Source organism: Scardinius erythrophthalmus (genome assembly GCF_964197995.2).
Source record: "Scardinius erythrophthalmus genome assembly, chromosome: 7".
NCBI lineage: Eukaryota > Metazoa > Chordata > Actinopteri > Cypriniformes > Leuciscidae > Scardinius > Scardinius erythrophthalmus.
The window spans coordinates 21336191-21361270 of NC_138227.1; the positions used below are offsets into that span (position 1 = coordinate 21336191).

The 25080-nt window shown below is 37.8% G+C and overlaps 1 protein-coding gene across 2 annotated transcripts; it reads right to left on the minus strand.

Annotated features, from left to right (window-relative positions):
• Nucleotides 1–5085: 5085 nt before the first annotated feature.
• On the minus strand, nucleotides 5086–23689 carry gpr4 (G protein-coupled receptor 4). Of its 2 annotated transcripts, none has more exons than XM_081371543.1 (2): nucleotides 23514–23689; nucleotides 5086–8134 (listed from the first exon to the last, which is right to left on the minus strand). In XM_081371543.1, the coding sequence occupies exon 2, from the start codon at nucleotides 7725–7727 to the stop codon at nucleotides 6633–6635; it is 1095 nt and encodes a 364-aa protein (XP_081227669.1). In that variant the 5' UTR covers nucleotides 7728–8134; nucleotides 23514–23689; the 3' UTR covers nucleotides 5086–6632. The 2 variants fall into 2 exon arrangements, with proteins under 2 accessions (XP_081227669.1, XP_081227668.1); XM_081371542.1 differs by lacking the exon at nucleotides 23514–23689 and adding an exon at nucleotides 22771–23421.
• Nucleotides 23690–25080: the final 1391 nt, after the last annotated feature.

Here is a 25080-nt window from a genome sequence, read left to right on the forward strand (position 1 = left end):
CTGTCCCTCCATTGACAGCAACATCATTGCAACTTTCAAGGCCCAGAAAGGTAGTAAAAACATTGTTAAAATAGTCCATGTAACTACAGTGGTTCAACCTTAATATTATGAAGCGACGAGAATACGTTTTGTGCGCAGGAAACCCCCAAAATAAGTATACTTGGTTTGTAGTTGTTTAATCTTTTGAATGAAATTAAATGAAAAATACTTTTTCACATAGGCCTATAGTTTTACATACAGTCTTATAAACTTACATTGTTTGAAAATATTGATTTATAAAGGAAATGTTCCTAATTTTGAGTATCTGAATTTTTGTGTAGGCTAGTCCACTGGTAGTGTACATAGGATTCCCTTTCAAGGGAACTCGCGCTGCGTCAAGCCCCGAGGTGGTGGAGCTCCTTTGGAGTCGATTCGGGCAAACTCAGGTGGATCTGTTTGCGTCTCGAGAGACAACGCACTGTCCCCTATATTATTCCCTGATGCACCCAGCCCCCTTGGGGTTGGATGCCATGGTACAGACGTGGCCGAGGCTACGTCTGTATGCCTTTCCCCCCCTAGCATTACTGCCAGGAGTTCTGGAGAGAGTTCGCCGGGACGGGGTTCGGCTCTTATTGATAGCCCCGTTCTGGCCGGGCCGAGTGTGGCTGTCGGACATTGTGTCCCTCCTCGAGGGTCCTCGGTGGGAAATTCCGGTCAGGAGGGACCTTCTCTCCCAGGCGGCGGGGTCAGTGTTGCACCGCGTCCGGAGCTGTGGAGACTGTGGGCCTGGCCTCTGAGGGGGATCAGCTCATAGACTCAGGTCTTTCTACTGAGGTAGTGGAGACATTGTTGCAAACCAGAGCTCCTTCCACAAGGAGGCTCTATGCCCTAAAATGGAGAGTTTTCGTTGCCTGGTGTACAGACCAGTCTGTGAATCCAGTTGACTGCCCAGTAGGTTCAGTGCTAGATTTTCTTCAAGAAAAATTTTCTTCGGGGTTGTTCCCCTCCACCTTGAAAGTATACGTGTCAGCTATATCTGTCTATCACGTTCCTCTAGAGGGTGCGTCAGTGGGGAGACACCCATGGGTAACTCGCTTCCTCCGTGGTACTTTGAGGCTAAGGCCTGCGGCACGCTCGAGGGTGCTGACTTGGGATTTGGCCATTGTATTAGAAGGCCCAGCCCTGGCCCCCTTTGAGCCCATTGAAGAGGTTCCAGAGAAGTTTCTCACATTAAAAACTCTGTTTCTTCTATCTATCTCTTCTCTTAAAAGGATCTGGGATTTACAAGCATTGTCAGTTGCTCCCTCGTGTCTTGAGTTTGCGCCTGGTATGGTGAAAGCGTTCCTTTTTCCAAAGGAAGGTTATGTGCCTAAGGTCCCCAATAATGAGGCGGGTCCAATAATGCTGCAGGCCTTTTCTCCGCCTCCGTTTCAAGACCAGGACCAGGAGAAATTACACTTACTTTGCCCAGTTAGGGCTTTAGATGCGTATGTCCACAGAGCTGCCCTGTGGCGCAAGTCTGATCAACTGTTTGTGTGTTTTGGGTCCCCTAATAATGGGAAGCCCGCATCTAAGCAGACTTTAAGTAAATGGATAGTCGAGGCTATCTCACTTGCATATGAGTCGGCCGGTCATCCTTCACCACTAAAGGTCCGAGCCCACTCGACTAGGAGTATGGCTGCTTCTATGGCCCTATTGTCAGGGGTTTCACTTCAAGAGGTATGTGATGCGGCAGGGTGGTCCTCTCCGCACACTTTTGTAAGGTTTTATAACCTGGATGTGGCTTCTACTCTGGGTTCTCGGGTGTTTTTAGTATAATGTGCATTACGATTTCACATATACAGGCACTTGAGGACTATGGCGACGTGGGTATTCAGTTCCCGCAGCGCTTGACGCAGCGCGAGTTCCCTTGAAAGGGAACGTCTCAGGTTACGTATGTAACCATGGATCCCTGAGAGGGAACGAGACGCTGCGTTGCTTTGCCATACTCCCGGCATGCCTGTGACCAACTTGTTCGATCTATCAGAAGCTGTCATTGTTTGGTCTGGGGGTGCTTTATAGTTTCCTGGTCAATGACGTCACCCGCCTATGACGTCCCGTCACGCCATTGGACTGATTTCACGAGTGCTTCATGACGCAATCACGCAGGGGCGTTCCCGCAGCGTTTGACGCAGCGTCTCGTTCCCGCTCAGGGATCCATGGTTACATACGTAACCTGAGACGATTTATAGTCCTAGTTATCGTTCTTGATGTGAGGGCCTTTATTGTGCATGATTAATCATAGTGGAGCGGCTAAGTGCTTATGTTTGGCAGAATCGTTCAGTTTATGATACGAGCGTGAAAATTGGCATGAGCAGTCTCCATGAGTCACTTGACAAGAAAATTGTCCGAGCCACTTGAAATTTCAAGATGGCGGCCATTTTTCAAGATGGCCGACACCTTAGTGGACCAGTTAAGTGATATAGTGGTTTATTGGTGATACAAGCATGAAAATTGGTATGAGCAGTCTCTGTGGGTCACTTGACAATAAGCCACCTACAGCTACTCGAAATTTCAAGATGGCGGCCATTTTTCAAGATGGCCACCACCTTAGTGGAGCAATTAGGCTTAAGAGATCATTTAGTTGGTGATACAAGCATGAAAATTGCCATGAGCCTAATTGCTCTCCTCTTTCTGACACACCCATTTCAGGTCCTAGAGTTTCTTCTAATGAGCTGATGAGTTGAATCAGGTGTGTTTGATTAGGGAGACAAAGAAAACGTGCAGTGTTGGGGGTCCTTCAGGAGCAGGGTTGGGAAACACTGGATTAGATAATAGTGAATTACCTCATTCAGCTGAGCGCTACTACTTACTCATTTGTTAAGTTTCTTTTAAGCTAGTTAATAGTAGTTACAAACAATCTGTATTGTAAAAAGCGCTATATAAATAAATGTGACTTGACTTGACTTGTACTGTCATGTCATGTTTAACTTTTACACAAGTTGACAGTTCCCTGAGGTCTTTATAAGACAATTGTGAAATTTTTTGGTCAAATAGTGTTCTGTGCTTGTTTGTGCAGCCAACGACAGAATAGTTTGCATGCTTTGCTCAAACTTTTGCCATTGCGTTAGAACTTGTTACACTGTTGGCGCTTGCGAAACCAAATGGCGGCGCCATGGGTGGAAACGAGCAGATTAAGGGTGCGGTAATATTATAATAATATCCCCTTCCTACGTCAGAAGGGGAGTGAAATCAGATCGGCTTAATTTTTGACATGTTTGCAGAGAAAGGCTCACCAAAACAAAGTTTCTTGTTACTTGCTATACCCAATTATAGCACTTAAACACAGAAAAAGTCAAATTTTCATGATATGTCCCCTTTAAAATGTTGCTTTTTTATGAAACTTACCCACATTCAAATGTTGATAAAAAAGCATGTAGGAAGCTAAAATAAAATGTTTTTTTTTTTTTAATAGAAAGAGTTAAAGTACTGTTAACTTAAAGGTATATTTCAAGTATAAAAATGAATGCCTTAATAGGAACATTATACTTCAAGTGCAAAAATAATATATAAATAGTATAACTATAATATGATGTTATGTTCACTTAAAGAAATCTTATTCGTATACTTGCAGTATAAAACTACTAAACTAGTAGTTAACTGAGAGTATACTTCAAAGTGTACTTTCATAAACTAAAAAAGTACTACAAGTATTAAAATATTAAACTACTAGTATACTTGCAGTACAGATGCAGTACAAACGAGAAACGTAGTTGCGAACTATAGTTGTGCACTTAAAGTTTACTTACTTTATGCAAAGTTTACTACACTTACACTGAAACGTATATACTTTTATAAACTAAAAAGTGGGCCAATTTAGTCTCAAGCAGTATTAAAATAGTACACAAGTTTACTACTAGTACATTGATATTAGTATACTTACTACTTAAAGTATACTTAAAAATATACTTGAACTGTACTTAAGAATAGGCTACTTCATAAAATGAACTTAAATTAACTTTTTTTTTCATAAGGGTATGAGAATCAACGATGCATATACAGTGCCTGCATCACAATTGCACCAATATTTAAATGATTCAAATTAAATATAATTAAAAATATAATTGTAATAGTACTACTACTAATAATAATTTAAAATAATTTTGATGAATAATTTCTTCCTCTTAAATGGAATGTCAAAATTTTGTCAAGGAGCAGTATGCCGACACGTTTGTCCTGTCTGACACTTTCAGATAAGAACCCATTGCATTACTCCTTTCCAGGTCACTGGACAGCCACACCGCACCGACAAAGAGCTGAAGTGCCAAGACATTGTGTTTCACTCAGGAGGAACGTGACCCAGTGAACACTGACCTTGGACAGATGGGCAGTGTGCTGCAGTACATTGTTGAATAAAGGAGCATGAAGACATGACTTCAGTCACACAGATGTTGAAAGGTAAAAGTAAATGCTGGCATGGCACGTGCTATTGAACATGTCTATTAATAAACACACAGGCCATGCAGCTTAAAGACGATTTCGCATTTTTGCATAAAGACTATTTTGCATTGTTCTTGTTTTAAATGACATTGACAGTGAATAAAATAGTTTTTTATTCAATCTTTATTCCCCTTTTTATTCTTTTTTTAACTTAAACAATTTTATTAGGGATGGCTAAAGTACTTAAAGTTTATGTGTGATTATTAAGGGTGAATGTCTTAACAAATAATTGTAATATTTAACACTACCGAGACAGAAAAACAGATTCCAAGTGCAGAAAGATTTAACTTTCTCGTGTACAACACGATGGAATTAGCAGACTTAGCATACATAAATATTTTGGAGATAAAGTCTTGTGTTTACAGACTATGTTAGAATTCCCCCCTGAGCATTTTACTGGAGTTCTGCTCTATTAATCAGCTGACACACAGCTTGATTCTTCTTTACAGTGACTGGTGGGAATCAGAATGACTCATCTTTACGTGAATGGTCAACGTTGACACATTTGTGACTTTCCTTAATGTTGTATAGTTTTTTCCACTGAACTACAAGACCTTTATAACTTCAGGTTATAAAGCTAAGTGTCAGTGCCCTTGATCACACATAATGTCATCCCAACAAATAGTTCTGGCAAGGTTTTCTCAAAGTTATATATATAACTTTGACTTTTTTATTTACATATCACTCTTATTTCCATTTACAACATCTGTTGCCAAAGAAATAATTTAACAGAACTATTTAAAGCAAATAGCTAAGCAATACACAACAGAAAAATGACTGACATGTGTTTTATTTTGGCATAACAGCAAATCCAGTACATTGCACTTTCTCACTGCTGACATTCAGGACTTACAGTTTGGTAGGCTGAAACAGGGCACCTGGAGACCTAATGAAGAAAAAAATGTAAACAACAGCAAAGCCCATTGTTTGAAAACTGTTTCCATTTTGGGTATCTGTGGGCCACTGTACATAAAGTATATCAAACAAGAGATGGACAAACTTAAGACTACATACAGCGTATTAAGATGCATATTAAGACATGTCACCTAAAATAGCCTGGCCATTATTTTTGTTGACTGTGGCATTATTGGACTTGCTTAAAATTACCAATCATTTCAAAATAGGGATAGTAGAGTATATTTCCTGCAAAATCTATAAGAACAGACACAAATGGCAGGCATGTATACATATAAAACATTCAAGAGGAGAAGGGATTCTGACATCAACACTTCACTGACATCAGTAATCCTCATCATTAGACAGTGTTTCTGGGTGAAACTTGAGGTACACATAGGTGTTGGTATGGTTATCTTCAGAAAGCGCACCTTCATGTACAGTGGCCCCAAAAAGTATTTACACTTAAAGGGATAGTTCGCCCAAAAATGAAAATTCTGTCACCATTTAATCACCCTCATGTTGTTTCACTTTTCTTTTCTTTAGTGAAACACACAAAAAAAGGTAGTTTAAGAAATGCGTCAATTGTTTTTGTCTATGAAATTTTGTTTTTGTATGGTTTGTAATGAAAGTAAATGGGGTCCAAAACAACACCATGGACCCCATTGAATTCCATTGTTTGGACAAAAACAAAAAAACAAAACACAGAGACATTGTACAAAGTACCTTCTTTTATGCTCCACAGAACCTGTTGGTTAAGCCAAAAGTATACTTCGGTTTTTACACGTACACTAAGGTATGTGTACAGTGTGCGTGCCATAAATTCAATCATCAGCATAGTATATGCGTAGGCTATACGAGTAGCAATGTGTACTCTGTATGTGCAGCTTGAACATGAATTTTTTTGCAGTATTTAGTTTTTCCACAAGGTAGCGACACTGCCCCTTTGTTTCATGGTTGAAAAAAAAGATGAGACATAACAACAAACTACTGGAGACGACAACAACAATATACGACCACATTGACAAAAGCTTGGTGAGGGGTTTAAGAGATACATGCAATAAACAACATTTTTTGTTTGACATTTTTATCGGTCATAGCTTCTGGAGAGAAATAGCACAGACACTGGACAAAGATGAAACTTTCTAGTGCACATGTGTAGACTAGTGTACACATACGATATGTGTTCATGTCAAAACTGAAGTATTCTTTGGGCTTCAAAATTGCACCTGGTTTAATATTTTACTATTGACATTGACATTTACAATTGACATTTAACTTCACTTTTTAACACTGAGAATGGTCATTTGAAAGCACTCGTCTTTGAGTACTTCAATGTCAGTTTTATAGGCATTCGTTTTGACTTCACTGTAGAAATCAGGCTTCTTCATGGCCAGGGGCGTCTCTACGGTGAGGGATGCCCCCATAAGCTCCTCTGGGCTTTGGCCCCGCTGGAAGAGACCCAAGAGGGTGGCCAGGGCCCGGCCCACGTCATGACGGGCCCCTTCGTTGACAAAGCAGTAGAGGATTGGGTCCGCCACGCAATTGAGGCTGGTGAGTGCCAGAGTCACGTGATAAGCACCAAACAAGTTCTCCTCGGCGCCACAGTCGCAGGGGTTGCTGAGGAAGAGCACGCTGCGCCACAACAAGAGGACGTGGTAGGGAGCGAAGCAGAGGAGGACGATGAGGATCAAACTGAGGGCCAGCCTCTTGATTTTGGCCTTCTCCTGTCGCTCAGTGGAGACGTTACCACGCACGGCTCTCAGGATGCCTCTGTACGCTGCCAGCATCACACCCCAAGGCGCCAAGAAGCCGAGAAAAATGCGGTAAAGGTTCATCCCGGCCACCCAGTCCTGCATGGGATACTTCTCAAAGCAGAAGGTGTGGTTGAATCGGTCCTTGAAAAGTTCGTCGTGGAAGAGAGGCGCAGAGTTAGCCACTACTTCGGTTATCCATACAACCGCGCTGACCAGTAAGGCTGTTTTGACCCTGCGGACTTTAGCGAATTTCAAGGGATGAGCCACCGCCAAGTAACGATCCACAGATATGCAGCAGAGGAAGGCGATGCTGACATAGATGTTGGTGTAGAAGATGAAACCGAATAGCTTGCAGGACTCTTGCCCGTGGATCCAGTTGTCATGGTGAACGAAATAGTCGATCCAAAGTGGCAAAGTGGCTATATACAAGAGGTCAGCCACCGAGAGGTTCATCAAGTAGATCCCCAGCTCGTTCTTCTGCCTGACCTGCATATACGCGGCCCACAGGGCCATGCAGTTGGTGGGTAAGCCAAGGACGATGACTATAATATACAGCGCCGGCTGAAAGAACTGGTCTATGTTCGAGGCCACATTGCACGAAGTTGTGGTGTTACACATGGTCTCTTTGCTTCCTCAGAGACTTATATAATCATTGAAATTGGCTGAGGTTTCTACGGTCCAAACTCAAGCCATGTTTAAAAATGAGACTAAAAAGTCAAAAGGTTTCCATTTGGCTTTCATGTATTGTATAGGGAGAGTAACACTGTAGCCCACTCTGGTCTAGCATGGTGGGCCTAACATGTCACATGTCTCTACCACATTTCATGGCTAGTGTTTTAACCTCTCGGAGGGCTCAGAGGTCAAATACATGACCACAAGAGAACATGCCATTAATCCTTGTGAAATTATCACCTTGGAGAGGTCTCTGGTAGGGTCAGGGTTTTTTCAGCAGAATGAAATGGTCAACTCCATCTCTGAAGGTCGCACAATGACTAATCTTCTTTGGTCTGTCCAATAACATCAATCTGCAAAAGAGGAAAAAGAGCAATTATGTGAGGTTTAGAAGTCACGCTTCATTATTTATGAGTCGCTGAAATTTTTCTGCGATCTTTGTTGTTGAGAAATGTTCTCTCCAGGGCAGTGTTGTGTATTTGTTAGATTAGATTTGCTCTGTGATACAATGAGCGTATGTTTTCCTATTCCCACCTCTAACCTTGGTCATCCTCGCATTAGCATCTGTTTGTTTGTAGTTCAACTGAATTAACATTTATTACAAAGCTCCATCTTGTTTTTCAAGGTTTGTATCTGCTGGTACAAAATCTCTAGGAGGAAGTTTCTTTCTGTACAGGCATTTGTGTAGGTCTTGGTATGTACCAAGGAGGCATTTTCTCTCCTTAGATCAAGCAGATTATATGTACCTGCTAGCATGAGGAAATTATGCAGAACATTATGACTTGACAGGTGACCAATATGCTCCTTGCACATGCAAGCCTTTTTTACAAAACCTTTCAGATTTATACAGTTTTTCTGAGAAAAGCGCCTCAACAATAAGGATTTTTCTGCTTGCCTAACAAACAAAAATTATTCATATTTTATGAATTTAAAGTAATAATCTATGTTATTAATAATTTACCATTTATCTTTTAAATGTACAATTTTACATTTATTATCGTTTTTTTTTTTTTTTTTCATATTTTTACAAATACTTCACTTTCACGTCCATCATTTGTCACATGTAAAGCTCCTGTACACTCATCATGGAAAGTTAAATAGTAACTGGTACAAATGGTACAAGGTAAATGGTGTTGTTGTTAAACCACAGTGATGTGGCACAGCTACAGTGTCTGGAGTGAAACCAAGTTTGCTCTTTGCTTCCAATTGTTTATAGATTCACATAAAAATTGGCTGTGCATAAGAGATAAATGAGAGATATAGTATGCAAACTAACTGGGTAGCAAAGCATGTGCATCTCTTAGCATCCATATAACAAAAAAGACTGCACAATATTATTTCACAAACACATTACAAGTAAAAGAACCGAATATTCCCACAAAATGATTCTAGTGAAATTTTAGGTCTTTACTCTTAAAGTAAATGTAACTAATTTCATAACTTCAAAGCAGGTCAGTGTTCAGACTCAAAGGAAATAGCTGAACAATGTGAAGAAATGACTCAATGTGATTCAGGCTCTAGGGATAACGGACAACGTTCCTAAACCATAAAACAGATCAGTTTTTTCTGAACTAAAATAACTGTTGTTCTGAAACGTCTTAATCCTACGTTTTCCCATTTCAGAATTACTAAGATTTTACATTTTTCTTGGAAAGGATACATTTTAAGACTGAGTCAGGTTGACAACTTGAACTCAGAACTCAGAACTTGAACTAATTGCATTATTTAGTTACTTTTTATGGAAAGTAATGCATTACTTTTTTCCCACCTAGGCAGGGGTTGCGTGGTTTTTTTAATGACAAAAAACAAAAACAAACAAAAGTTCTATTTTGGCAAATGTAAAGGTCCTTTCACACCAAAAGTGAAATGAATAGGTTTTAGACTGAAGGAAATGCACATTCACACGAGTAATTTTATCTTATTCATATGGTTGAATCTGATCATCAAAGGTCAGCAGCAAAGACATTGTTTAATAAAGTGAGATAAAATACATAAAGTATAATACATAAAGTATATTTGTGTTTAAATACATAAAGTATATTTGAGTAATTTGCAGTGTAATTATTGCAGGTTTGCGTATAGTATTCAAAGTTAGCATTTCACTGTTTTTATTATGCATGCTTATATTTAGTCTACATGCTCATTATTTATAACTACAATAAGCATCATGTTATCACAGATCACACAACGCCTCTGCACTTACTCCTGATTTCTGTCAACATGAGGACAGGAGAGCTGTCAGTCAATAATTGGGAAAATAAATAACTTGCATTACTTATTTAAAAAAGTAACTCTTAAAGTAAAAGTAATGCGTTAAAGTTACTTAAAAAAAGCTTTATAACTTGCTTTACTTGTAATGCTGTTCATGAATAATAAGTATCAAAATATTTGCATGTGTTTTTTCACAAATTAACAATACAATGATCCTGTGCTTTTAAAATAATTAAAGTAAAGTATTAAAGTAAAGTATTAAAATAAAGTATTAAAATATTAAAAGATTTTAAAAGTATTATAATACTATATTAAATATTTTAATATACTTAACCCTTTAGGCAGGTACCATTGCATCATTTCAGTGATATAAAGCAGACATTTTTTTATTTCAGTTGTTCCAGATATTACTGGACAATTGATTACAATTTTTGACTCTAAAAAGGTTTGAGATTGAATTCTCTTTCAATGTGGTAAAAACACCTTATCATGTCTGTCACCGTCCATCACAGCGTCCAGTCAAAAACAGTGAAACAAACAGATCAGGTACCAGAGAGCTTTCCTAGTGTGTCACCAGTTTTAAGATATTGCTTATGAGCCTGATGCTTTTCAATCAGTAAGAAACATGAGATAACAGCAGAGGACCGCTACCCTGCCTGGGGCCAGAAACGGTGACCGATACGCCAACAGGGGTTTAAAAATCCCTGACCTAATCCAATCTGTCATTCTGCTTCAATATCAATATCTCACAGTGGCAGATAACAATGTATCCTTTAATAGAGAAAAACAGAAAGCACTACAGGGTGAGAAAGATTTAAAGATGATGGAATGTAAACTACTGGAAAGTTGTCAACCCGACTTCATTTTCATTCAGGTTGGGAGATAAAAAGCAAAGTGGCTGGTGCGATGCAAATAAAAAAATAAAAAAATAAAGATCTCCCAGATTAAAATATGCAGTTTGTGTGCATTTACAACTCTTGATAATATCAAAGTTTGCATTACACAAAAGAAGAAGATCTTTTAACACAGTGTAAACAAATATCTTTGTCTATGATCAATGTAGCAACATAAAGCACAAAATAAAGACCTGGTTCTCTATTTTCCCTCTATAGGTAGGTGGAGATTATGAACAAAACACTGAGACGTCAGACCCAATAACCCCGAAAACGAGGCCATGAATAATCAGGGACACCTGCACAAAGGTAGTGGTCAGTGATACTATCACACTCGTCTCAATATTGACACTCTAGGGTAAAATAATTGTCTCTATAGTCTCTAATGAGACAAGAAAATGCGTCATGGAGTGTCATGGAGTCATTGAAAAAACATATTTCACAAGAAGACCGCTCAATAGAACTGGAAGGATGTCTGGAAAAAAACAGCATAACACAAATAGCTTTACAATTCACTGAATACAATTTAGACTTTGGTTACAGCTACCACAATTATGCAATCAGGAAAAGTGTTGATTACAGCATTATAGTTCAGTTGACTACCATTGCATAATGGTCGATCAGGGCTGTTTAAATGAGCCTTTACCTATCAGTAATGACAACCGTTCGTATAAGTGTTTTTTATATTTCTTTTTGATTTATGGTGGCACAAAAAAACAAACGAACTGAAATGCAGGACTCAAACATTTGTGTGAAACTCTGGTAATGAAACAGAAGTGTTCTAATAGGGTTGCGTTGTTGGCTTTCTCTAATTTACACAAAATTTGAATCACGTCATAACCTGAAACCTGTTGCACTATGTGTGTTATAGACCACCAGAGCGAACAAGTTTCCATTGTAACAATGGCCATGGCTCGCAGCTAAAGCTCACAAACAATTTATGGGTCATTTCTTGTACTCACTTTTTAAAGATCTCAAATTATTGGCTCTCCATAAGTTACTCATTAGTTTATGGCTGTAAGCGTGGGCCTGAGTTGAGGGAGGCATAAAGACAAAAATCAAATGTTCTCTGTTTGATAGATATGTAATCCAGCAGATACTTGGCACTTCTTTAAAATAAATTGAAGCTGTATGGATTCAAATATAATAATATAAGCATGATTAATGTAGAAGATAGGGGCTGAAACTCTTAAAAATATTTTTTTTTCTTTTCAGCAAATGATCAGCGAAAGGAGGTGTTTGATTCAATGGAGGGTCTATTTGCAGTAAATGCAATAAAGTAGGGAGGGCTTTATTGTCCCAATAAGACGCCATCCATTTAATGATTTTATTAAATATGAACATTTATACTTATGTTGTAAACATTATATATATGTTGTTATTATTGCATACTGTTTTAAGGTATACATAGCCTGTATCTGCCACTATTTAAACTAAGTATAAATTGCATTTAATAACTTTACACTTAGTGCAAAGAAAATATTGCTATTTTTACTTAGTGTAAATAGCCGCTGCCTTAATTCAAACTCAAACCTTGGGACATGTGTCCAACATGGGATTTGCACAACTATGACACACTGAGTGTACGATATTTTTGCCAACTGTCAGCATCAGTGACTACACACTTGCATCATATTTTCACCAGAAATAGAGGGACAGTTCACCCAGAAAATGAAACTTCTGTCATCATTAACTCACCCTCATGTCATTCTAAAAATGTTTGTATTTATTTTTTTCTGTGGAAGATAGATAGATAGACTGGAATAGTTAATATGTAAATTACTGACAAATACAAAAGCTGCCTTCCCAGGCAAAGATTAAGCAGTAATGTCGAAGGTACAGAACATACAGAACTTATTTAATGACAAAAGTTTCTGATCTATTAGGACACACTGCCCAAGGGTAAAGCATGTTGCATAAGAAACATTAAGTGTGGGCAGTCACCAACTATTGCTATTTCAAAAAAATAATCTATTACAAAAGCTAGGCAGAATAACATGGTTTTCCTCCATACATAAAAAATGCTAATTAATTCTTGCAAAATGTGATCACGTTCCGAGAAAGCCTGTTTTATAGGTTCAATTTTAAGTGTTTCTAAATACGGTAATTATCTTAATCAAATCAGCCTTATTCCCACCGGCTAAAATGTCCATTTTGTTATCCGTTCCTGTGGATACAGTTTTCGATTTGTTGTGTGAAACACACTTTTTTTGTGTGTGACAGACTGGTACGTGCAGGGAAAATTAATAGGAAAAGGAAGGCTTTGGACACTTGACCCCTGAATGACCTGGTCTCCCAAGGCACTGGCTCTGTCATGAAATGACAAATGTTGTTATTGTCCAGTTTGAAGAACAAATTGAAGGTTTCTGTAAAGTAGCATGCGGAAATATGTTCTGAAACAAACCGTTGCATACATGATGTAACGACTTGCATTTTTCGGTGCGCAAGCATAACTAAGAGTGACAAACTAGTTTTGGACGCTGCCAGATGGATCTTGTCAGAGCTATTAACAGCTTTATGTTTTGTGACAGTCATCCCCGTGGTTTGCCCTGTGGGGTCATACTAAATAATGAGTGTAAACACAATGGCCTTCTTGCTTCAAATCTCCCCCCTTCCTGGTCTGATGGGAAAGACCCCAATGTTATCACGGCACCCTCACAATAACAAATACAGTTAGTATTTGAAGAGGAGAGCCGGCAGCTTTCCAATCAGGAGGTGCTGAGAGACGGGTCTTTCCGCTATTTCTTAATGAAAGAGCTGGAGAGAGACGGGTAGAGAGAGGAAGAGAAAGACAGGGCGAGAGAGAGGCATCCAGAAAAAAGGCTGAATCTAAAATAGAAATGACTGATTATTCATTTATTCACTCATTAGTGGGAGATCAGATCACGGATACAACAGCCAGGCCTGGCAAAACTCCAGGACGCACAACAGACACCGGGGTCAAATAAGGTTTATTAAAATGTCCACGGGAAGGACAAAAGGACAACTAGATCTAAAGCTTGATAAAACCTTATATGAAGCCCATATAAAAGGTGACAACAGATGTACCCAAGTTTATAGATGCACAACGACACAAATCTAAATATATATTTCTCAAAATTTCCAATAATACCTGTTATAAGGTTTGTGCAGCTGTGGTACAAGGAAACACCAGAAAATGACCTGTATTCCATGAAAGTGAAAAGTTCTACAACAGGCTGAGTGATTCAACATTGTTCCTGAAATCGCCCAGCAGCAAGAGCTCAGTCAAGAGCAGAGCTCAGAAACCTTATTTTTTCAAGAAAAATCATCTTATTAAACCTTAAAAGTCCTCTCCAGTTCTCACTCAAAGCTTACAATCACAAGCCTAACAGGTTGTTTCACCACAGTTATTACATGCCACTTTATGAGGGGAAAATACACATGATAAATGCAAATGAAGAAATGCAGGTGAGAACTACCATGAGCGTACGATAGACCCATATATTGCATTTTCAGTGGAAAATAAATAATACCTGCTTTCACCTTTTTAGTGAATTTTGAGTAAGTAGAAGTGCTCATTTGTCCAATATGTGTAGCCTACATCTTATTTGCTGTCATTAGACAGTATGACATACATCAATATATTTACATCTCTATAGATATTGGTATTGGCGTCAACCATTACAAAAACCCATTTTGGTCAACTATATATATAATAAATATGCATACAATTCAAAAAAGAAGCACATTTGTCCTGTCCTTTAAGACTAATGGATTCACTGCTGTCATATCAGGTTCATGCCTAGCCCTGGAGAATACAGCAAAAGGCGAGGTCAAGTCCTGTGGTTAACTGCTTTTTCTAGATTGTTGACTGGTGAGATTTGACACCTTTCCCTGCTCCTTTGACACCTTTCCCGTGCTCCTTTGTAACACGGATACATTTCAAAGAAATAAAAATCTCTTCTTGGTAATACACACACACACACACACACACACACACACACACACACACACACACACACACACACACACACACACACACACACACACACACACACACACACACACACACACACACACACACACACACACACACACACACACACACACACACACACACACACACACACACACACACACTCATGTTGTTTTCATGTTTTATATGGACTTTCCATAGACATAATGATTTTTATATTGTACAAACGGTATATTCTATACACTAACCTTACCCCTAAACATACCCATCACAGAAAACTTTCTGCATTTACATTTTCAAAAAACATCACTTAGTGTGATGATTTATAAGCTGTTTTCCTCATGGGGACAAAAAATGTAGTAAATCTTATGTCATTGGAATATCTACACTCTTTGTGATTGATCATAATTTACATACTATAGTCAATTTAAAACTATTTCAAACAGCACTTTTATAACTATTATTTTCTATAATTACTATGCAATCAGATTTTGTGACCTACATGGAATATATTTACTAAATATTAATTTGTCACATCGCAAAAAATAAATAAAAAAATGAACTAGTGAAGGGATAAAGATGATTAAAAAGATCACTTATCCTTATACATTCATATCACACACCTTTGTGACGAATTACAATTTTTTAGTGAAACGGTGCTTTTATTTATCTAATAATTTATTTCAGACAATTATTATGATAATTGTTAAAGTATGCATAATAGTTTCCCCTCTATTTAAAGATGCTATAATAAAGTCATGTAATTCAATTTTTTGGCATTTATGTCACAAAGCAACTTATATTAAATATATATTATATTTTTTGTAATTTATGATAGACATCATACACAAAGCAGAGAGTAAGTTTTCTGTCAACTTATATTTTCCTACTTAAGCTTTCAAAATGAAGCCATGCATTCTGAACTTATGTAACACCATTCAGATCTGGTTTAGCACCTGCTATGCATTTCCTCAGATATCAAGCATGCAACTACAAAGGCCATAACGGTTGTATACATGTTATGAAACCAGAAAAAAAGGAACAGGGACTGTCTATGCTCTGCCAGTACACTTTAAACTAATTTAATAACACACACACACACACACACACACACACACACACACACACAAACTCGAATAAAAGAAAATCAACTATTGCAAAACGGGTCAATGTGTCAGAATTATATTTAGCGATTAGTCTAGAACAGAACACTTGAATATATTCCTGATGTTATCCAGACATATTTTCCCTCCAGCAGTCTTTCCTGTCCTAGAGTGAAGTTTGAGTGGAAAAAAACGGAATCATTCAAAGATAAATGTAATTAAAGACTTACAGCATTCTGGTCTTGCGGTCTGCATTAGCCAATAGTACAAAAGAGCTGATGAAGGTGTCATTACCAGTGATGAATAATATGGTCATTTTCTTTGAAACCTGGCTCCTTTAAGTGTGACATGATGACTTCAGTATGATGATAGTGGTGCAAGAAGCCCAACTAAACTTTTTTACTGCCAGGACCCACCTGGCTGTTTAAACAGCAGAGGCTTTTAACACGAGAACATTGGGCAACTGAAAGGGAACTAATTCAATTGGGTCTCAGACTGCTCAGCATGATGAATAAGCAGGTAGCTAGGCAGGACACAAACTCATGGTGTCTACCTGAGGGCATAACCAGATCATTCAACACACCATGCTGCCATCTGACAGTTTGAAAACGCTTTCCAATTCAATCACAGATGCACAACAAGACTGATCAAACTGAAAAATCAAGCTGACCAACTTAAATAGCTCAGTGAGCACATTAATAGTTCAGTGAGCACAAGGCCAGGCCGCAAACACTAAAATGCCTATTATTATTTATTAATTAACACAATGCTTCAATATTATACATAATATCATGAGAGTGATAGAATCACTTATTGACCTTGCCTGTGTAGTTTACATTTACATTTAGTCATTTAGCAGACGCCTTTATCCAAAACGACTTACAAATGAGGACTGAATTAAGCGAGTCATCGTGAAGAGGCAAAAACAACGCAAGAAGTGCTCAAAATACAAATTTCAGGCATTGCTCAGAGTAGCATAAGCCAGACAAGGGAGGATTAAAGGAAAAGGAAAGGAATCCAAAATGGTTCTTCTATCTTCTCTTTATTTTTTAGAGTGTAGGAAAGGAGAAAGTACGCAGAAGCAATCACATACATTACCAGAAATGTACAAATGACCTTTTTGCTTGAGGACATAATGACAGTAAACATTATATCAGTTATGGGCTTCATTTGAATACACTTTTGTGACAATGTTTTGAGTCTTGAAGCAGATTTTTCTTGAAGTTCTCCTCTTTTTTTCGTGGTGATTTTCAACTCTTTACCCTATCCTGACCCTACTAAACTATTTGGCCACTTCACTGTCACATAAACTAATGCATGCAATACTGTAGTTACATCAAATGTTTTCAACTCCAGAAAGGGAACATTTACACGCAACACACTCCACCCACATTATGTTTGTAGTAATAAACTAGAAGTTCATGTACCTAGAAAAGTAGTCCCACGTGAAAAAAGATGATTTAGACAACTTTACAGTAAAAATAAATAAATAACCAGGGCTTTACTAAATGATTAATTCAAGTGCCTTAACAAAATGTGTGCTTCACATTTCAACTTTAAACCCTCTGGAATGCCGGCTCGCTATATATCCATTGTAGTCGCGTTACTGTAACAGTTATTGAAGGATATGGTTTGCTTCCAACAATGAACCATAAGTGGAAAGCACACAATGACCAGAAACTGTAAAGCTCCAAAAAGTACAGCAAAAAAATTGGTTTATAGTACTCATGTGCTATTTATGTCTTCTGAAGTCATTATGATTTATATCCTTTATGCGAGGAACAGACCAAAATTCAACTTCCTTTTCTTCATAGCTCTCAAATGTCACTACTGCATGCATGTTTTCAAACATAATAGTTATCATGCGTCTCATCACTGCAGCAACTTTTAAAATGTGCAAACGAGAGTGAGATATATGGGGAGAATTTCAGTAAATAACAATTTCTTTCTTCACTCAAATCTGTCATATAGCTTCAAAAAAATAAATAAAAAAAAATAACACATCATTCATATGGGCTTCTTTATTATACTGAATGGCCCTGACTCAAAACTTTTCAACAGTAGGCTAGTGTATATAAATAAATCTGGATATTGTGAATATCTCTTTTTGTGGATGAACAATCCCTTTTACTCATTTAAAACCCCTATAACTCACTGTGTAAGTTATACATTGCATAAACAAAGAAAAAAAAAACTCAACTGACTTCCTTATATGTCTGTTTCTATACAGACGTGCACATATACACACACACACATAAGCAAATATGCAAACATTCAGAGATAGGCCTACACATAATGAAACTTCATAACCTTTGAATTACACACAAATTAACCTCTGTGCTTGAGGTCATGATGACAATACACATCAGTTAAGGGATTCATTTAAACAACTTCTGTGAAAATGTCAGGTTTTTTGTCATATTAATTGAACTAATTAATAGATTAAATTCTGATTTTGCCAAATCGGATCACTGCTCACTTCAACTGTTAAATTAAGCGATACTTAACAAAATCTTCCTTTGTAACCACCGATCATTGGTCCTTTTTATTTGTTCTTGTATAAAAGAGAGGGGCAATGTGCTTTACAAGGAACGGTCCATTATATCAGTACACAGCGACCACATAGCAGAATGACCATGGCAGGTGAGCTGAGTAAGAACTGCCTGTCTCCCTTGGTATTGATTCAGGGTAGGTATTTAATCCTTTCCTAACTGTGTTTTATGCTCCGTTGGAGAGGCGGCCGTGTGTCTCTAGAGAGACCAGGGCAGGCATCCTGCAAGGCGAATTAATGACTTCAATAAAAGTGCCACATTTTCCACTCAAGTCCCCAGTCAAGAGTTTTATTGGTGAGGTTTAATTTGGCTTAAACTGGTCGGCTGCTTTAGGCACGGTCACAAATGCTAATCACCTTTACCCCGAATCACAGTTAGAAGAGGTATCAACATGACGATATGTTTTCTGAAGACAGAAAACATGAAGAACAGGGAGAAACAGAGCGAGAGAGGAGAAACAGAGTGAGAGAGAGCTCAACACTAAATTCGCTTCATGCTCACTCGGCTGGCTTCATGCTGTTTTTTTGATAAAGCTCAGAGGAAACACCTCCACATCTCATCTGGTGCATCTGGTCCACTTCTGCTATTGTTCTGTTTAATCTCCGATTGTGTTGACAGGCTGTAACTTGGCAGCAATGTAGCAAAGACAGGGAAATTGCTGGCACCTGCTTAGCAAAAAAACCAAAGCGATGTTTAAAAGGAAACTAGATGCAGTGTCATGCTGAGAAAAACTTCAAAGCAGAGACGGATTAGTTTATGTGACAGTGAAGTGGCCAAATAGTTTAGTGGGGTCAGGATAGGGTAAAGAGTTGAAAATCACCACGAAAAAGAGAGGAGAACTTCAAGACTCACAACATTGTCACAAAAGTGTATTCAAATGAAGCCTGATATAATGTTTACTGTCATTATGTCCTCATGCAAAAAGGTCATTTGTGCATTTCTGGTAATGTTTGTGATTGCTTGTGCGTACTTTCTCCTTTCCTACACTCTAAAAAATAAAGAGAAGATAGAAGAACCATTCTGGATTCCTCAAAGAACCTTTCAGTGTACAGCTCATAAAAATGAGGCGTGGTCACATTTACCGTTGCTTGGCAAAATTTTGGGGCCAAAATCCAGTCATTTTAATAGGAAACCCCTTAATTTATTTTCACATGATGGCAAATTTTGTTCGCGTTCAAGTTGGTCATGCAAATTTGTTGTGTTGACCAACCGAAAGCTTATGAAAATGACCCTGTGACCCTGTGCTTCATGCATCGCAACCCTGTTGACAATGGACCTTTTTTGGTCAAGAAATTTTACTGAAATTTTGCTAATGCGACTTTGCCTTTAGTGTGAAGAACATTTTAATAATGTAAATAACCTTTTTTTTCACTATAAAGAACCTTTTGTGCAATGGAAAAGTTAAAAATGGATGTTAAAAGTTCTTTAAAGAACCATAGATGCCATTTTTTGTGTGTTTTTTTTCAACTATTTTTATGAATGCTGTATTATATAATTAATAGACAGGGTTGAGTCCTCCCAAACGTAAAGACACACTTCATTCATTACCTTCTAATAAAAGTCTAATAATAAAAGCTTAATAGGTCCTTCAAAAGTCCTTGTTGATAACAATGCTGATAATGAACATGATCTTGACAATAATTAACTGGAACGTGCATGTTCGAGGAAAATAGGACTAAACAACTTCTGAACCTGAAAAGAACATGCAGACAACAGCATCCTTATTTCAAAATTGTGAATTACACATATAGTTTTAGAAGCTTATCTCATCAATCACCTGCTGTATTTAAAAAAAATATATATAAAAATAAATCTGCTTTCGACGAAAGCCTGATAAAAGCTGTAGTTGTAAGTGCCAAAGTAAAGGTATAAACCCTTTTGTTCTGAGCCATCTAAACTGTCGACGGTGACCTAACCTCCGTATTTTATTCTCACACGTCAATACTGCCAGAAGTGAGTACACCAATAGCTTCACTAAAAGCTTCTACTTTTGTCCAGAGGACCACAAGGGGCTGAAGATTACAGCCAATACAGAACGTGTTGAGTTACACCGTCTAATGTGGAGAGAGACAAACAACAATGTGCTTCATCGGAGACCTGGTGGACTGTTAGCGTTTTCACTTTTTACATAACCCATTTGGCATGGTGGGAATGTTTGCACAGGATTCTAGTGATCCAGCCATTGAAAAATTCAGCCGTGTTAATCATGATCCTGATCGAGCCTCCGGTTCTGAGAAGTGAGATGGGCATGCAAGATAATCATAATGTCTGATGCTGTAATATGATATAACTTGACATATGGCATGTTTCTGCTGAAGTCAGTCAGGTTGCTAAACAGATCAAAGCGCTCAATAGAACTCACTGATACGCTTAGCACACTGCGCACTTTACATCAGAGTTAGCTTTTCCCATGAAACTGCATTGCATTTATGGTAGGTGAGGGAAAAAAGACTGACCACATAAAGCCTTATACATGCGTATTGTTGAAGCAGTCATTAACCTCCTCAACCTTCGCTGTGAACTGTTGGCGCAATAAAATCTGCCACTACTGTAGATGTTTCAAACTACAAATTACTCCACATATTTAATTATACACTTAAATGTTATGAGTTCATTAGTAAGTTTGAAAACAGCCACTTGTGGGGCCACCATGCCACTGGGTTATTGCTTTCCTCACACAATCTGGTGCTCAAACCAGACATTACCCTCACAAACACTCTTATTAGCTCAGGCGGGTGGCACTGGAGCAGACACCTCATTGGTTCACGGGAAGATTACTCTTCTCTTCTAGTCATGCTTTTAATGTTAGTTCTTATCTCGCATCCCCAAGAGGGCAATTACTGTTTGCTTAAAAGGACTGATTAAATGTTGCGTTTGTTTCCTAACAAAACCGAGAGGGAGACACCATATCGGCCAAGACATTCCATAAAACCGTTTCACGTGCCACATGCCCTTTGCCTCTAAGACCAGCCACACACTGGAGAGAACAAGATGCTGCGCGAAACAAAGTCAGCCACAAATTACAGCAAGGAGGAGAAGAGAATACACACATCTCAATGCAGAGCCACTGTATTGAATTCATATTGTATTACATCTACAGCTACTGAGCTGAAATGAGATATGAAACGCAACTGCTGTGGTGTCGTTTTCATATATTTTGATCATTTGCTGCCAAAAAGGGAAATGCAATGACTGTTTAACTGATCCTTTCCTATCACAAATGTGAATGAAAATATATTGCATTGTACACAATACAACTGACTTGCTGTAAACACTGCCAAAGGCATTTTATAGCTTGTTAAATTGCTTGTTAAATCGTGAGAAATGGAGCATGCCATTGCACACAGTGTAATCCACATGTTTAACAGAGGAATTCAGTGGAAAGAACACTCAAGCATCAAACTAAATGTATTAATACATAAGCTATTATAACTACAGCATGACTGTTGTCATTTAAAATGACCCCTTAATGAAAAGGTTAAATTTATGGCTCATGGAAAACATTTGAAATGCAGTTTCCTATAGTGTGGTCTCTGTTCTAAGTAGCCAACATACTGTAAATGAGTCATTCTACGAAAAATGTGTCCCTCATGAATAATGACTTTAACAATGAAAAGCTGACACCTAGGCCTACTTTTACTGTGTGTCATTTACTTTAAACAAAAATCCATTAAATGAAGATGCCATTGTGGCCTTTTGCACCCTTGAGTTTCCAAAGCCTCTATTCTGTTTTAGCATGTATGTCAATCTTAAATAGTCTTCACTGTAATGATGGTTTTGTACAGTAAGCAAATGCTTACCAAAACCTTGAAATATGTAGAAATATCAGCATTTAATTCTCTTTTTAAATAGACCTACTGTAAATACCCTGTAGTTTCGTAAGCTCACCTCACAAGGCTTTTAATGACTAGCCTAAAGGAACTGTAAAACTGTCAACACAAGTGCCATCAACCGTTACTACGTTTCCATTTCCCCATCATATTTTAAGATGTTTACAAAATGGAAAAGGCACCTCGTAGAATCACCCCAATAACTTTTATTATGTCTAAGGCAATATCAGCCTAATGTCCATATAGCACACGCCTAAATTACATAATTTTAGATCTGGAGGCATATTAAGACGTGGCAATAAGGCAAAAGTACAATTGTGTTGTAAAGTTGTTCAACAGGTATTGGAACACTTATTTTAAGTAATTATTAAAGAAAACAAGATTTAATAGATTACAGCCTATATAACATAACCATTTATCATAAGACTTACATAACACAAGAAAAATAAATGATGACACTTACATGATAGTGTTTCCGTAGATCAATCACTCATACTGATATTGACAGAGGTGATGTTTTCTGCATTTCCTAACAGCACGCACAGCGATAAAACCACCAAAACTCTCGTTTCCCTAACCAAAATGAAGATCCGGACAAACTTCGAGAACTAGATACATTAAAGGATCATTATCTTCACATCACACCAGCGGAAAAGCAGAGACAACCGCGAAGTTGCAAAGCGCAAACTGAAAGTGAGCAGCTCGCAGGAGGTTGAGGAGAAATGTGACGTGCGTCGCGTTATCCAACACTGACCGTCCCATTGAAATACTGGCTGGCCATTTGAGATGGGATGCCACTAAACCAACAGACAACCTGATATTATGAAGCTGTTATCTTACGTTTATGGTTTGCTTTATCGATCCATATCAGTTCATTTAACGTTACTGTTCCTGGCTAAATATAGTCTACATTTGGCAGGTTCGTAGGCTACTAGCTTACATTAGGCTATAAAACAAATAGCTCTATAAAATAATATCATAATGTAAAATGTGACTAAACATTTCGATGTATTTTAAATACCTGGACACTTGTTTCAGTGGTGATTTTAAGGGCTCTTTTTAACAAACATTTGAAGTTCGTCTCGCTTGCTTGTGATGACGCGTTTTAACGGTCACACACACACACACACACAAAAAAGAAAAACTAGTTAACACTGCTGTGAGTGTGTTTCTAATACAGCGTCTGGGAGTGATGGTAAAACTTACATCTTTCTCTCTTCGGGCTGCCATCATCAATCTCTCTCTGTTTTCTCTTTTTGAAAGTTGTGATAACACTACGGTGGAGTTTTCCCTTTGCTATTTGAGCAAATAGGAACACAAAAAGAATTATATTTAATGTAGTCTCTATTCACCGAAGTTTACATGACGACTTCCAAGAAACCCGGAAATGTGAAGAGGGTCAACCAGTGTGTTAGAGTGTAGCCAACAATTCGAGAAGGATGGGGAGACCGGGGCACAACCTAACGCGCGGGGCTAGTTGTAATAACACCCTTGTTTTGATACTTCCACACATGCCAGCATGATGAAACTTAGTGTAGCCTATTTACTAGTCGCCATATCAACACTATATAGAGAAAAAAATTGCGCCAAAATTCAGAAATCTTTGGAAGATATCACTGAACATTTATTTAACCATAGCAAAAGTAAATTTCTTACTTATGTTAATTTTTCATCTCTATTTTTGTTGTTTATTTTAAATTAGACAAGTCTCCAATAATTTTAAACTCCAATATTTAACAGTTGAGATAGTTCTTTAATGCTGATCTGACCACCAGAAGACACTCGGGGTAGGCCTATATCAAGAAAAAAGTAGGCTATACACTCTATTAATAAAACAAAACCACATAATTGTTGTAGACTTGTGGGAAATTAATGTGGGAAAAAAAATAAAAACTCTGAAATCTAAGTAGATTAACACAAATTGAGAAAGTCAAAAAGGTTGTGTCCCACTCTCCCCTACGGCCAGCACTGTTGTTATGGATATATCTCCTCCAGGCCAACGTGACTTTATCACGAGCGTGTTTTAGTAGCAGATTGGTTTGGTTATGTTAAGAAGTGCATAAAAGTAGGCTATATGTAGCCTACTTTTTTAACAAAATTACAGTAGATGCAAAATGTTCAATAGTATGCGCTTCATCAATGAGAAAAGTAATGTGAAGAGCAAAGTGCTTGTCTTACACTACTTGGCCTACAACATCCAACCAACACTAATACGACCATATCATAAATGAATAAAAATCCCTTACATGGAGACCTCAGCTATTTTTACTTCAACCACAAAAAGAGTAATAATCAAATGGCCATATTTATAGAGGAAAAAACTCATCCAGGCATCACAAGAAACATTGCTAAATTTGACAAAATCCACAACACTTCATTGTAAATAAAACCAGCAAAAGGTCAAACAATTCAATCATATTAATATTCATGCCAAGTGCATGCTGTAAATGAAGCAAACAAAATCATTTTTATGGGGAAAAAATATATTGTAAGACACAATTGTGTTTTAAAGTTTGAACATAAATACATTCGAGTTTGATTGTTTTTTTTGTCAGTATTATTTACTTGAATTAAGAATTATTTTTACCATGCAAAAACATTATGGAATTCCTAATAATCGTAACACAAAATTGTTGTAGCTAATAATTTAACTTTAACTGCTTAACTGCTTAGAAACTCACTTAATACAGAACTTACCTGCAAATAGGACTGAATCACCTGCATGTACTGTACATCACGATGGTTTTCCCCAGGGTCAAACAAACACATTAGA

What these genes read in the sequence shown, in the direction of transcription:
- gpr4 (XM_081371543.1), bottom strand. Translation starts at nt 7,727, where the DNA reads ATGTGTAACACCACAACTTCGTGCAATGTGGCCTCGAACATAGACCAG.